The sequence below is a fragment of the Camelina sativa genome, chromosome 19, assembly GCF_030686135.1.
Source record: "Camelina sativa cultivar CO46 ecotype springtype chromosome 19, ASM3068613v1".
Lineage (NCBI taxonomy): Eukaryota > Viridiplantae > Streptophyta > Magnoliopsida > Brassicales > Brassicaceae > Camelina > Camelina sativa.
In genome coordinates, this window is record NC_141898.1 from 16,059,316 (window position 1) to 16,074,717 (window position 15,402).

The 15,402-nt window shown below is 34.9% G+C and overlaps 2 protein-coding genes across 4 annotated transcripts; one reads left to right on the plus strand and one right to left on the minus strand.

Moving 5' to 3' along the window:
* The first annotated feature begins 2,538 nt into the window (after nucleotides 1-2,538).
* Nucleotides 2,539-3,924, plus strand: LOC104766578 (growth-regulating factor 6-like). Its single transcript, XM_010490491.3, has 3 exons — nucleotides 2,539-2,955; nucleotides 3,075-3,315; nucleotides 3,407-3,924. Exons 1-3 carry the CDS (start codon nucleotides 2,751-2,753, stop codon nucleotides 3,723-3,725), a joined length of 765 nt encoding a protein of 254 aa, XP_010488793.2. The 5' UTR covers nucleotides 2,539-2,750; the 3' UTR covers nucleotides 3,726-3,924.
* A 1,005-nt stretch (nucleotides 3,925-4,929) lies between these two features.
* On the minus strand, nucleotides 4,930-13,569 carry LOC104766579 (protein CTR9 homolog). 3 transcript variants are annotated; one of them, XM_087502940.1, is made up of 24 exons: nucleotides 13,087-13,569; nucleotides 12,900-12,966; nucleotides 12,602-12,796; nucleotides 12,270-12,370; nucleotides 11,801-11,854; nucleotides 11,534-11,650; nucleotides 11,372-11,435; nucleotides 11,050-11,264; nucleotides 10,672-10,759; nucleotides 10,400-10,500; nucleotides 10,197-10,289; nucleotides 9,774-9,842; nucleotides 9,559-9,651; nucleotides 9,225-9,485; nucleotides 8,649-8,729; nucleotides 8,402-8,560; nucleotides 7,846-7,941; nucleotides 7,217-7,318; nucleotides 7,031-7,138; nucleotides 6,711-6,935; nucleotides 6,104-6,370; nucleotides 5,914-5,985; nucleotides 5,391-5,714; nucleotides 4,930-5,316 (listed from the first exon to the last, which is right to left on the minus strand). In XM_087502940.1, exons 1-24 carry the CDS (start codon nucleotides 13,225-13,227, stop codon nucleotides 5,143-5,145), a joined length of 3,267 nt encoding a protein of 1,088 aa, XP_087359066.1. In that variant the 5' UTR covers nucleotides 13,228-13,569; the 3' UTR covers nucleotides 4,930-5,142. The 3 variants fall into 3 exon arrangements, with proteins under 3 accessions (XP_087359066.1, XP_087359067.1, XP_087359068.1); XM_087502941.1 differs by having other exon boundaries at nucleotides 4,930-5,310; nucleotides 13,087-13,546; XM_087502942.1 differs by lacking the exons at nucleotides 11,534-11,650; nucleotides 11,801-11,854; nucleotides 12,270-12,370; ... (1 more) ...; nucleotides 12,900-12,966; nucleotides 13,087-13,569 and having other exon boundaries at nucleotides 11,050-11,269; nucleotides 11,372-11,441.
* Between the last annotated feature and the right edge of the window lie 1,833 nt (nucleotides 13,570-15,402).

The window sequence follows — 15,402 nt, forward strand, 5'->3', positions numbered from 1 at the left end:
AGTGTTACACATGTATTCTCCTTACTATTATCTAACTCTAAATGCACAATCGCAAGATTAAATGTCTAAAAGTTACACATGTAATTTAGATTAAATCTAAAAATATTAAAACTTAAATTTATATAACTATATGTGAAAATAAAAATTGTTCCATGTTATACCACAGATCGAATCCTTGTTTCTATAGAATATCGGATTGAAACATCAACTCTAAATGCTATTTAATTAACGGAATCATCTTTTCTTGGCTGTGAAACTAGATATTTATGTAAGATTGGAATTTGGAACATAAACCCTAAACGCCTAATCATATTTTAGTTTTAGTTTTTTTATCGAGAGGAGCACAAAGTAACATGGGTGAGAAAGGTAAGAGAAGCATATATATTAATCTATCTTAACATTTTTTAAGTACATTTTTGTACCATCTTTTTTTATCTTTGTATCCAAACATGTACCAACTAAATTCTCTACAATTCTTCCAACCAAACACAATTATTTCCCTATTTGATAATATTAATTTCAAATTTCCTAAAATCTATCTACCTAATTTAAAGCAATATATTAGATTAAAATATAATTCTCTTTTTACTTTTGTTTAATCTTATATTTAATTAGTTGAATTACTATTTAATACATAAAATTAATAAAATGTTAGATTTTTTTCAGCATATGATGTGATTTGAATTTTTATAAACAGATATAAATTTTAAAAAATTGTTTTAGGATTTTTGTAACCAAAAAAGTATATCTAGATATAGATTATTTTACATTTGAGTTATTTTGTTATAGTTAAAAATAGAAGAACTAATTTATTGATTCGAAATTATAATGACATATTCGAATTTATAATAAAATATTTGAATTAATTTTTTCAGAATGCACGGAGTTATTGATTTATAAAACAAACAAAAAAATAAAAGAAATGGACCTGTGGTGTACCACGGGATAAATCCTAGTACAGAAGCATTCTTTGTAGAAAGATGATGTGTCGTCACCAGAAAATTCGAAACATTATTTTTTAATTTACCCGCAGTTTTTAATAATACTTATATTTATATACTAACTGTATTTTTCTAAAAAAAATAACACTAAAATCAAATTCTTATATTATATTTATAACTTAATTATATCCTTTAATGACATTTTCACAAAATCTTTAAAGTGAATTTTAAGAACTTTTGGTCCATATGGTGTGATAATATAAAGTTAAAATTTTACTAATTTATACGGATTAAATCTTAATTATTATATTTATATTTTATATATTCAAATAAAATTAAAAATATATATACTACAGAAAAAAATTAAATTTCAAATAATATTTTTACCGATAAGTATAATATATTTTTTAAATAAAATTATTTAATAATTATTTTATTTTGTATATAGGGAAAGTTGTTATCTAGTATGTTTCATTTCTGGATAAATAAAATGGAATTTAGAAAAACACAAAACTAAACAAAAATTGGAGAAAGAGATGTGGCATGAGTGTAGTGATGGGTGTGTATGGGAGTGAGTGAGAGCTGTGAAAGGGAAGAGTCGCAGAGGGTGCAGAAGTTATCAGAGTTTGCAGACTCACTCATTATTTGCTCTCTGACTCATCCACCTCTCTCTCTCTCTCACTCTCACATACTTTTTTCTTAAAATTTTCTCATAAATATTTAACACAAGTGGACCGTGTACACTTAATTTTATAACTGTCGATGTGTTTACAAGTACCACGAGTCCTCTTTCTAAACAAAGGATGTCTAGTTCCATTACACGATATACATAAACTTAAGATAATATTAATTAATTTATAAACTTATTACAACTTTCACAAATAAGTAATTTCTTTTAATTTTGTTTTCTTTCTCACCTATTTTATAGAGTTTTGAGGTATATAAGTGACACAAAAACGAAATCAATAGAATCCAATATTACTACTTAATTTTATGGGATTACTGCTGCAATTGCCATTTTGTCCCACAAACTTTTAGATTTGTCATTTGCTTAATGCCTTTGTAAAACTTGTCAATTTTGCCTACTTGAAAAAGAAAAAAAAAACCTATTTTAGTGGTATTTAAGACAATTACCTTTTTTTTTTGATAAAATACATATTTAATAACAAATACTAAACTCTAAAGAATGGAACAAAGAAAATCCAAAATATTATACGTAAATTTTTTTTTAAGACAAATCTTTAAAACGCACAAATCTTAAGTATTTAAATCAAAATGATAAAATCTACAAATGCCATTAAAAAAAAGAAGAATTTTTCCTAATTATTTCTGATTTTATATCTTGTTACACTTTTTGCCGCTTAAGCTCATTAACTTGTTAGATTCTCGTTTCGGTTACCAAAGTTCTCGTGTTTCAATGAAAAGTTTCTCTTAACAAAATCCAAAGTTACAAAACATCTGAATATAATACATAATAGATTAATTCATGGGAAGAGATAAACTTAAGTTACATACACATGCCCCTTGTCACAAAATCTAGCTTTAAGAAAGGGAAAAAAAAACTGAAATGGTGCTTAAGATGGAACCAAAACTAAGTGAAAAGAAAATTAAAAGAAAAAAAAAATAAAAAGGAATAATAAACAAGAAGAGGACATGAAGCACAGAGATTCTGCAGACTGCAGGTGACCAATGGACAACTTTATCAATAAAAACATACCTACTACTCTCTTACACTTTCAATTTTCCAATACAACCCCAATCTTTAATCTCTCTTAGCTTCTTCTTCTTCATATCTCTCTCTCTCTCTTCATGGCAACTAGAATTCCATTCACAGAGTCACAGTGGGAAGAGCTTGAAAACCAAGCACTTGTGTTCAAGTACTTAGCTGCAAATGTTCCAGTTCCACCTCATCTTCTCTTCCTCATCAAAAGACCTTTTCTCTTCTCTTCTTCTTCTTCTTCTTCTTCTTCCCCTTTACCGTCAAGCTTCTTCTCTCCCACTCTTTCTCCACACTGTAAGCAACCTTTTTTTATCTTCTTTGTTTTGAATTATGTGATGGTTTCTTGTTATATGAGTTATCAATTCTAGTATCTTCAGGGTTTTGTGCTGATGTAATGAGTTTGAGTTTGGTAGTTGGGTGGAACGTGTACGAGATGGGAATGGGAAGAAAGATAGATGCAGAGCCAGGAAGATGTAGAAGAACTGATGGCAAGAAATGGAGATGCTCCAAAGAAGCTTATCCTGACTCCAAGTACTGCGAGAGGCATATGCACAGAGGCAAGAACCGTTCATCCTCAAGAAAGCCTCTTCCACTTACTCCTCCTCCTCAATTCACGCCAAATCTCTTTCTCGAGTCTTCTCTCTCTTCTTCCAGGTTTCAAACTCACCTTCCTCCTCTGTTTTACTCTTAATGGCAACACAAAAAATTGACCCTTTTCCTCTGAAAAAAAAAACAATGTTTTAAGGGTAAGTAGAAGAAGAAGAAGTGGATACATGGATGATTTCTTCTCCATAGAACCTTGCGGTTCAATCAAAAGCTGCTCTGGCTCAGCAATGGAAGATGATGAAGGCTCGTGTAGGGAGAAGCAGCCGGATCGACATTGCTTCATCCTTGGTACTGACTTGGGGACGCGTGAGAGACCATTGATGCTTGATGAGGAGAAGTTGAAACAAAGAGATGATGATGATGAAGACGAAGAAGAGCAAAGGAGCAAGAGGCTTTATAGGTTTCTTGATGAATGGCCTTCTTCTAAGTCTTCTGTTTCTACTTCGCTCTTCATTTGATGATCGTCTATTGTGTTCTCTGTTTCTTGTTAAGTTGGTAATGCAAATTTCTCTTTTTCTTTTTCTAAGTGATTAGGAGTTTTTTTGTGTGTTCCGTTCATAGATCCCCCCCTCTTACCATGCATTATATTAGCATAAAATATTTGAACTTGTGTAAAGTAGTTAAATTAGTATGATTTCAATGTTTATATTGTTTACACTCGTCTCTTGTCAAAAAAAAAAAAAAAAAAAACACTAATGCTTATCTAAAGAAAACTGTCAACACATGTGAATAGCGATAAAAACTTTTAGTTGGTATTAGTTATGTTGCTAACTAAAACTATATACAGATAGATTAGTGATGTGAGATGTTTTTATTTGCTTGTTAATTTTAAACCGAATAAGTAACCAAGTCATGGATTAGCAACAATTATATGGATTCAAGTTTCTATCATATATTTCTTGTAGATTTGTCAAAAACTTGTTCTTTAAACCTAATCTTTTGATTTTTTTTTTAAATATATATACAGCACTGTAGATAGTAAATAAGTAGTTTTTGTGTTGGTTAAACAGTAAAATTATTTTCTTAATGTTTATGTAACAAAAGATAAAAGAAAAAAAAAATGAGGAAAAATGATGAGAGAAGAGTGATGAGAAAAGACAGGTTTTGCATTCGAGTTGAGTTGAGTTCTGTTCCCTGACTGACTTTGGTCAGGTCTGAAAAAGCCACACACCCAATCAAAAGCTTTCTGCTCTGACTCAGTGAGAGAGAAAGACGACTTCTCATTCTCATCAAACTGAATTATTATTACTGCTTTAGATTTGCATTCTCTTACACTCACCACAAAGCAAAATTATGTATATACTTTGTTTTGTGTGTTTGTAATTTTGTTTATAAAAACAATTGCAGTCAATATGTTCTGAAAAGTTGAAAGAGATCCTTACAGTCTACAGAGAGAGAGAGCAACATGAATCCTAAAAACACAAAATTAAAGCAAAAGGGAACAGAAGAAACTGCAGAAACAGTATCAAATCCTTCAAGACCACACACCCACGTTTCTGACTCTTCCACTTCCTTCTGACAACACTCTTCTGTATTTTTATTTCTTTATACTTATTTGTTTTAAGTTACTACTATTTTGCTTTTTCTATTTGATTTCTCTTCTTCACATACAACTTTCCATTCTAACCATTCACTATGTGTCAAGTTGTTTGTATCTCTATGTTACAACCAAAACAAACAATATTACTCTTCCATTAACAATAACAATAAAAACAAGGCTCAATATCTAAGAAAGCCCAAAATTCATACTGATCATATCCGTCGCCTGTGAATGTAATTTGTCCTCACACTCTGACTTCTAGAAAAATTGAATCAATGGAATCTTTGTCACTAAAGTTACACAAGAGAGATCTGTTCGTCATGTATTGAAAGATCTCAACTGGCCTCTTCCTCCTCTTCTTCCTCCATGTTAGCACCTTCTTCTTCCCTAATGCTCTCTTCTTTCTCTCTCTGGGGGCTTGAATTTGGCTGATCCTCCATCAATTCACCTTCTTCATCTGATGATGATAGCGCCCTTCTTCGTCTCACAACCGAAGCAGGCACCTGTACCTACCAAAACAGACAGTTTGAAGACATTTTCTTTTGCGTTTGTTCAATGATTTGGATCACAGTTTATGTATTACCTCATCATCATCAACATCAGGATCTTCGAGACCAGCAGCTGCTAGAGCATCATCATCCACAGGTTCCTCAGTTTCTTGATTCGCCATCTCATCTTCCCTGTTATAATTAGTGTTACCATCTTCATCTTCCACTTCATTGTGATCATCCATAGTAACAGCTTCTTCTTCATCATCCTCGTAGTGCCGAGCCCTTGAGCCTTTGTCCTTCTTTCTTCTCTTTCCGCCTTTCTTTCTTCTCCTCTCACTGGGCTTACCTTCCCCATCATCATCTTCCACTCTATCCTTCCGCTTATGAGATCCAGGAGTGGAGGTTTTCCATTGTTCCTAGCGCATCAATTATTACAAAACAAAATCAGTATGTCGTCTTAAACATCTCTCAAGATACCATCTTGACAAAAGCACATACCCTTAACAATAACCAAATTCAATGGATCAAAGAGTATTTTTTCCTTGACACTACACAGAAACATTGAGAAATCTGATAATGTATATACATTGTAATGAAAAGCAAGAGACCTCCCACCTTTATACGTTGAAATTTTTCTTCTTCTTGCTTTAGGCGTCTCAGCTCATCCTCCTGTTTTCGTTTCTCCAACTGCCCAAGAGAAAGAACCCATAAAGGCATATCAATGATTTGAAAACCTTCCATAGAAACCACCATCACCAAAACAATCTTGTTGCTGCAAATGGTTAACTTGCAAGTCTATAGTTACCTGGTATTTCCTCTGTTCTTCAGCTTTACGGCGTGCTTCTTCTGCCAAAGCAGCCTGACGAGCAACTTCTAGTCTCTGTCGGTTCTGCAGCTCCTCACGCTCAGCTGCTTCACGGTGAACTTTTGCTGCTTCCAGCAGGTGCGAGCAATACTGAACGTGGGTTTGTATTTTTTTGCTATCAAACCCATGAACATGGAGGTCTGAAGCAGCAGACAATTGAGTGAATACACGAACAGCATTCTCTGCTTCTGCAACTGTTGAGCGTACCTGCGGAGTCATCAAGCAGATTCCCTTGTCAGGTGGAAATCAATTAGCATCAAACAAATTAATAGTCTAAATATCTCCTCATAAACAAATCCTAGTATCACTTCTAAGGTTTCAAAGGTTAGCCATTACTTAGCAAGGATGACCAGCACACTATGCTACTAGCGTTATCGTGAAAAGTTCTAGATACACAAGCTGTAGAAGCAAGCTCATAATCTGATTAATTCTCAATCAATGTATGCTGATATCTGCCTGTCTTCTAAGCGTGGGATACTAAAGGCTAGAGTCCGAAAGAAGCCAGGGAATATATCAGTCGCTTGGAAAAAGATGATCTTTGGCTAACCTCATCAGCTGTTCTTTTTTTCTTTTGCAGTGTGGAAGATGAAGATTTCTGCATTACAGCACCCAAATCAAATCTGAATGTGTAATTTGAAGGAGTCAAGTGAATGGCCCTTAATAGTGTCTTTTTGCACTCTTGCCACTGCTCAGCCTCATAATGGGTACGGGCTAAGTAAAGAAGAATTTGAGAGTCTGTGTTGTAAAAGAACTTCCGCAAGCAGTTTTGATACTGCCAAACAACGTAGTTAATGAACAGAATACATAGCAAAACAAAGAAATCAACCCCAAAAAATATATGTATATATGTATATATATATGACAAACCATTTTCACGGCTAAGGCAAAATTCCCTTGAGCAAAGTAGACATGAGCCAGATTCACCCATACATCAGGCATCTGAAGAAATACACTTCCGCTTGCAGCTTCTTGAACCTAAAACATTCACAAAGTTTCAATAAATTGAAGAATGTAGCTAGCCTAAACCATGAACAGTAAATGATAAAAGCTGACCTGAGTAAAAACATCCTTGGCAATATCAAATTGGCCTTTCTCTGCCAATACAATGCCAGAGCCGTTGGCAGCATACATGTTGGAATTATGTTGAGTCAGGACCTGTTAATTCCAACGATCAACAATTAGTAAGAAGATCAACATTGGTGGAAAGATAGCATCGCCTGTTTGAGAATGCACTGCTACTAGCATAGAAAATTCCAACAATAACGTTCAGGTTTCTCCAGGCATTTTATCAAGAAGATAACTGAATTAATAGGAACCTACAGCAGATCACTTGACTCATATGGTCAGCTGACTTTTCATTCAAATGTTGTTCCATTATCTCACTCTATTTATTAAATGCACTGTGCTAGCCCAGAACTTCCTGTCCTCGAGAATTAACTAAAACACACATGTAATTTATTTCTACAACCTACACTTGACGAAATTTAATAGTAACAAAGAAGACACCTAGTGTAACAGCTATGCTTCAAAATATCAGACTGCAGGAACTTCGTAATTACTCTATGAAAATAATATTCAAATGTCCACCATCCACTCAACACACCCATATGCACATCTATCAGGAAATATTTTCAAATTACTACTAATGAGAAGAGAGAAAGGAAATAATTAATATATCATACTTTTGTATAGAGTTCCTTGGCCTTCTCCAGATGTGTAGCTTCTAATTTTGGATTTCTTTTCTCATTGCGCATTGCCGCGAAATAATTCCAGTTCCCCTAAACCATTCCAGGATGAAATATTACACACAAAAAAACATATATATATATATATAACTTGAAGAATAATAGTTCTAATCATCTAAGGCCCCGCCAGACTAGGTTATCAAGACAGAATCCAGTCTAAGGTAGTTTGATATCTATCTGCTAGACAAACAGCTCTCACCAGGCTGCTGGTAAAGGAAACATACAGAATGAAGGGCTGGTCTTCCATATATATATTAAAAAGAACCCTATTGTTATCTTGACTGAAGTGTTGTACAAGAGATCCCAGATCACAGTTATAGCTGATTAGATTGGACCCACAGAAAAGGCATGGGACAACCATTTTTGGATGTGAGGTGCTCATATAAATCGATTTGTGAATATGATGTGTTTTGAACAACCCAAAAGGAACTTAATCTGATTTTTATTTATTCTGAAACGCTAAAGAAAAGTGGAACTATAAGTATATACATACCAGTGAAAGAATAGCATATGAGTCCTTCCCATCAGTTGCATCACTAGCAGCTCGAAAGGTTTCCTTTGCCTTAACCCAGTCATCATTCTTAAGCTCCAATTCACCAAGCAGAGACAACGCATTTGGATTCTTATCGTCCACTTTCAGAGCTTCATTCACCTATAGGAGAAAGTAGGAAAACTCGGTCAGAAAGAGAAAGCAAGATGATACAGATAAGATAAAATTAATGCTGAAGATGGTAGAACACCAGTTCAATGGCCAGTGGAAGATTGTTCTGAGCTTTTGCACTCGCAGCAAGCCTCAAATAAGCATCTATGTAGCCAGGATACTGCACCGGATAGGCAGCCAGATTAAGTCGACAGAAATCAAGAGTCAGCATCAGATGTTCGTAAGAAAAAACAAAAAGATCAAGCATACATCAGAGTGAGCATTGAAGCATATTATGTAAGACATGGTAAATGTATCCAAAAACTATAGATATAGAAGAAACATAAAGCTGAAAATTATATGGCACATGTACCAAACGATGCTTTGAACCCAAACGAGCAGAAACCAGTACACTAAAACCACGGAAGTCATGCTGCCGACTCGATGTTCTCATTTTTGTATTTTTTAGTACATGAAATAACAACAAACCCCGGGAAAGAAGGGTTTAACAGAAGCAAACTATTTTTGAGAAAACTCAAAATTATCTATTGAATACAAAATATCAGAAAAACGGCTCCTCACATTTTTTCCTCTTTTCTCCTCATGTCAACCTCTAGAAAATTCATCATAAAGTGAAATAGAAAATAATATCGAAATAAAGTTGTAGGAAATAAACCTTGAAAAGTATCAGCCGATACAGAAAAGTCGCTGCTTCTGTTTTGTGTAGCTGCTCAAGTAATCTAGCCAGGTTAAACAATGTTGTAACTTTATTCCAAGGTACATCGACAGAGTGACCACTTTCAATCAGCCTATGGAAAATGCCAGTATCCTTGTATCCTAGAACAGATACACCCAACTGTTCTAAATTTTCTTTTTGATCAAGGAAGCTAATCCATATTCCATCACCCATAGCCTCCTTAAAATTATCAAGCGCAGACTGCAAGGAAAAGGGTATTGTAGCCAATAGAAAAAACTCAAAGCAAACAAGCAGGAACAACCTCATTACAAACCTCAAATTCTTCTCTCTCAAAATGTAAAGCACCAATATCATTTAGGACTTCTATAGGCACTTCTTGGCCTCCCTTTTTCATGAGGGTTCGTGCCTGAAAAATTTCATTTATGGTTCTCAGAAAAATGTTACGTCTTTCTTTAATAATGTACAATAGGCTATTATGCACTAGAACATAAAATACAATTATCAATATCACACTTTAAGTAGACTAACCATTTTGAAGGCGTCAAGTGCAGCCCCTGTGTCAGATGGTATCAGCAGCTCACCAAGGCCAACAAATGCCTACAAGACCAACGTAGCATGTAAAAATAAGACAAAACAGTAACTCAAGGAAGAATGGATTGCAGTAGTCAGCAGATGATCCATAGCCCTATTAAATCTTCAACCACACTTATGAGCTGAGAGTGACAAAAACATACAAGGTGTTCTAAAGATATATGGCAGAAATGTTTGCTACAATGTTTTTTCTTCCTTACTAAGGCTAAACGTGCTCGTGTTACCGGCAACAAAAGTAGAAGTGTCACTCGAAGGTGATCCACAGTAAGGCAACGGAGATCATGATTACTACTAAAGACTTCAGGCAAGTATCAACACCTTTCGAAAGATCAGGCTTAAGAATATGTAAACCAAACTAACCTGGGCATCACGTGGATCGAGTTTTGTGGCCTTCCGCATGTACTCAAGGGCCTTCTCAGTTTGTCCAAGCTGGGTGTATAAGTGTCCTAGAGCCTAAAGAAAGAAAAGAAACATGCACATGAAGCGTTTTTCAATTTTTTAAAAAAAATACAACAAAATATAAAATGAAAGATCAACAATGAAAATGCCTGTAGTCATTTAACCTTCAGCGTCTCGCAGTTATCAGGATAGACTTCTAATACTTTCTCAAAGTTAAATACAGATCCTTTAAGCTCCCCCAACTTTAGTTGTACTTGACCCAAACCTGCAACATCAACAAAAAGCAGATTAAATGACCATACAGGATAACTTTGCACATATAAGATCATCAATCCAAACTGAGCTACACTGGAAACTCAGGCTTTTTCATTGCTAATGACAGATGGTAACATACGAAGAATTAAGAGACTCAGTAGAACAGTGAAGGAAAAGTTACCAAAGTAAGGAAATACAAATTCTTGTGGCTTATTATTAGTTTCTTTGATGGCTGCCATATAGTACATCCCAGCCTTTTCATAGTCCCCCTACAACAAGACCATCATCAGACATCGACAGGGAGGTTACACAAAGGAAACAGAAAAAGATGTGTTCTTCTAAAACAGCCCATCGAAGAAAGAAACCATCAGATATATCTCTACTCAAATTAAATATTTCCGCATATTTCACTCAATTTTTTCCTCCACTTCCTTTTCAAGGCAAGCTCATAGGTTTTTCACCGTAACGTGTACTAGGGCAGACCAGAAAGTTCTTCGCCATACTTATCTTCGAGACAACGTACGAATGGAATATACAAGAGAGGATAAAAATGTCAAACCTTGCTATGATATGACCGTGCTAAATTGTAAAAAGAATGTGACTTTGTTGGGCCATGAGTTGTGACGGCTAATGCCGTTTCAGTCAGCTGCTCAACAAGAAAATGCTGGCCGGTGAAAAAAAAGTGATTGGCCAAATAATTTAGGGCTGATGCGCAATAGGGATAAATCTCAAATGCTTGCTGCATTCTCTCCATTCCTTTCCTCATTCCTATAGCTATACTTAATGTAACATCATCAGCAAAGGCCAAAAAGAAGTTCAGTTTATAGAATTTCTTCATCATACAGGCATTACCAGAAGATTTAGAACTGAGTTACACTTACAATCATTTGCTTGCAAATCCATGATCCCAAGTGCCACAAGAGCCTCAACATTATCAGGATCTAGCTGCAGATACAGAATATGGTATATAGCACACTATTTGTTGAATCACTCAGTCTGCTGTGTAATAAGAAAGATGAGATAAACATCCCAGTCCCACTTGCCTGCAGAACACGATCAAACGCTTGCCGTGCTTTATCTAGTTGCCCCAACTTATAACGACAAAGACCAATTCCCAATCTCACAGCTGCAGGACACCCGGGAAATACTTGCAAGGCCCTCTTAAGACAGTCGATACATGGAAAATTAAAATATTATCAATTTGTTCAACAAATAGACTAGACTGTATCACCTTAAAATCAAAGAATATGAGATTTACAGCCCAAATGAAGAAGTGAGAGAAATATAGAAGGTTATAAGGAGAAGCATACCTTGTATAGTTGTAATGACTCGGAAAAACGTCCCCGGTTAAACTCTACAGAAGCCTGTATATGTGATACATCAAATTATTAATTTGCAGAAAAGTAAATAACAGGCTAATACTGTCTCAGGCTAGGTGGTTGGTAAGAGGGAAAGCATCAGAACCAAATTCTAATTACCAGAAAATCTGATATGGCTAACACAAAATTTGTTTCCAAGACATACTTAATTGTGCTTAAAGAACTAACAAAGTTAAAATACATAACTGTTCCCAAAATTTTAAGTTCCTAAATTTTGACCCAGAGCTTTCTCAAGCACAATTACGCTCCAAGAAACTTGGCAACCATATTTATGCTTCAAGACATTTAAGAAAATTTGATGAATGGCCTATGGCTAAGAATTGAGATGTTGTATATAGAATCCAACTACCTATAAATATTTTAGCTAAGTGGCAGAAAATGAGAGCACAAATCGTTATACCTGACCCAGAAGAGCAGGAACATTATCAGGGGCAGTGTCTAACACAATCTTAAAAGCCTGAAGTGCATTATCTATTTCACCCTTAGCCAGTAAGAGCTGACCTGTAAGCAGACAAATACTTGTGAGGATTCTGGATCCAGTAAACATAGAGCACCACCACCTTCAAATACTTAATGCGAAGGGAGAAATGGAAACGAAAGTTTTGTATAGGTTTTTCCTTCTAAAGAATATGAAGATCATAAGTCTAAAAAACGAGTTTTTGTTTATTATGGATCACTATAAAACGAAAATAACGAGCATTAAAACAAAACCAAGAAAGAATCTGGAAGTACCTTTCCCAACCCAAGTGGAAGGTTCATGCATATCGATTCTGGATGCTTTGTTATAATATTGTGTTGCCAAGATAAATTGCTCCTCTTTTTCTCTGTGTTTGGTCTCAGTTTTACCCAGGTAGCTGTAATACGCACCTAGAGCGTTCAAGATTGCTATTCTCTCGTACTTAACATCAGCATAGTACTCGTCAATTTCTAGCCAAGAAGGAAACAATAAAATGAGTTTCTTACTCAATTCCAAAAAACTGTTAACTACCGGAAAATCTAGACAAAAATTAAAGCAGCAATTTGTGCGTACCAGAACTTGACCCTTCCTCCAGTATTTGGCGGAACTGTTCAACTTTCCCTTGCTTGAAGTACTCTCTCTGAAACCAACCAAAAATCAGAAGAAATACTTTAAAAACACATTGCTCGTAGACTCTCTAAATAGAGAAGCTGGAAGAAGTTTCAAATTGAGAGAAGCAGAAATAAGAAGAAGAACGGACCGCGATGATGAGCCAGAGATCGAGAGGAGCTTGTTCGGCTTTGAGGATATCAAGGATATCAGAAGCGTCTCGAGGGAGCTGATCAAGAACAACCCTAACTTCCTCTTCCGAATTCTGAACAGGTATGTACACACTCGCCATTGCTGGCTGGCCAGCGAAGAAACCCTAGATTTGTAAACCGAGGAGAGCTCTCTGTTTGCAGTGGCAATTTTGTCGAATAAAGTATCCTATGTGCGCGAGCGAGAGAGAGACAAGCCGACGTCGCGACGATGAACTTCCGCTAAGTAAAATCTTCTTCTTTTACCTTCGCAAAAAACCCACAAACGATTCTCAAAATTTGTTTACTTTTCTAATTTCTACCTTTTTTTTCGGCCAATTGTTTTAATTTGGATTACATTTTTAATACTGACAGCCCCGCAATATGGGAGATTGGATAAATCTTTTTAAAACAAATGTTGTTAAATTTTATTTCACAAAAATTGTGGTTATATTTTTTTTTTTTGGATCAACTGGTATTATATTGATTGAAACTGATATAAATATCGTACAAACATACAACATAAGGGCATCTCCAACAAGCCCTTCAAACCTCAAACTTTGAGTTTTTTGACAATCTAACAAGTCTTCAAATTTGAGGTTTTACTATTCAAAACATCAAAACTACTTTTTATTTTCAGTTTAGTCTCTATATTTATGTTTTTCATAAATAATTGTATAAAATTTAATTAAGAAAACTTAAGCACACTAAAATAAATTTAATAAACAAAAAATAATTTGTCATATTAAAAACAAAGTTTACATTATAAAATATAATATTAAAAACAAAGTTACAAAAAAGATACATTAAACAAGATTCTCACAAAATAAAAATACATTAAACAAACTTAACACAAATTAAAGTAAAGTACACATAAATTACTTGAACCCACATATATTACAAGTTGTACCAAAATACTAGTAATTAGGTAAATCGGATCCTGAACCTCCCAAATCACAAAAATGCTTGATTAATTTGCTATTTCACATGTAACTTTGTAAAATTTATGTTTATGTGTGTTTTATTATTATATATGTAATTTATATTATCATGTAACCTTTATTATGTAATATTATATGTTGTATAATAAAATAAATAATATTTTGGATTGTATAATAAATAAAATGTATTTTATATATTTATTTATGAGTTTTTATCATTATTAGTGAATTTTGTAAATATTAAAGACTATATTGCAAATTAAGTAGTTTTTAAGGATTTTTTTGAGGATTGATTGTTGGAGCAAACAACCTTCAAATCTTCATTTTGAGGATTTGCTCCCTTCAAAATGAGGAGTTATTGGAGATGCCCTAAGACATACGCTTTTTACTTTTGCCAGCCTTAAGCCCCTTTCGAACCCAGAGATACTCTCTACGACTCCTAAGTCTCACTTCAAACACCAAAGTGCATACCTATACAAAAAAAATGGCTAACCCTACTCAAGCCATTAAAAACTGAAATTCAATCAAAGGACAGAGTTTTATCTTCCGCAAACAAGTGATGAAGCCACCTTGGGTATCCCAACTCCACATACGACTGTAGTCTGCAGTCTTGAGTGACACTTTGCACAATCAAAAACGCCCCTCTGTTTGAAAATAAGTTTTCCAAAAAGAATTTACTACCTTTGAACCCTCCCAACAATCGGCCTATCTCATTTGATTGGTATCTAAATGACTGCCACAACACAGACTTAGTAACCACCTATACTAACACCTGGTCCTGTAAACCAAAAATCACATTCTCAATCATGTGACTTCTCATACTCTCAATTGCCCACAAGCACCCTTGGAACTGTACTTCTTGCCTACTCTGCACATTTGCCATAGCTCTTCTACTATGCATCACCACATTGCCTTCATGGTCCCTTAGGACCCACGCTCCACCCATCAATCTATTTCTAGTCGACCAAGAGATGCCAATATTGCATTTCAACCAATTTATAGGCGGACGTTTCCACCCAGCTTTTATTGGTGCTAAAATCACCTCTCGCACTTTGGGTTGGCCCCCTTCGTCACTTAGTTCCTCCTCTTCCTCCTCATCAGATTCCTTCTGGGCTTCCACCCATTCTCTCCAGTCCTCATGACTATTTAAAATTGATTCTTGTGGGGAGAAATTTTTGCCTTCAAAAGCAACCAAGTTCCGATTCTTCCAAATTCTCCACAACACCCAAGGAAAAGTTATTTTTAGCTCCTCTGGCCAATCGAGATTCTTCTTATTCAATAAGAAATAATGAATATTAGAGAAACCGACCCATTATGAAAACCCAACTCCGGTGAAGG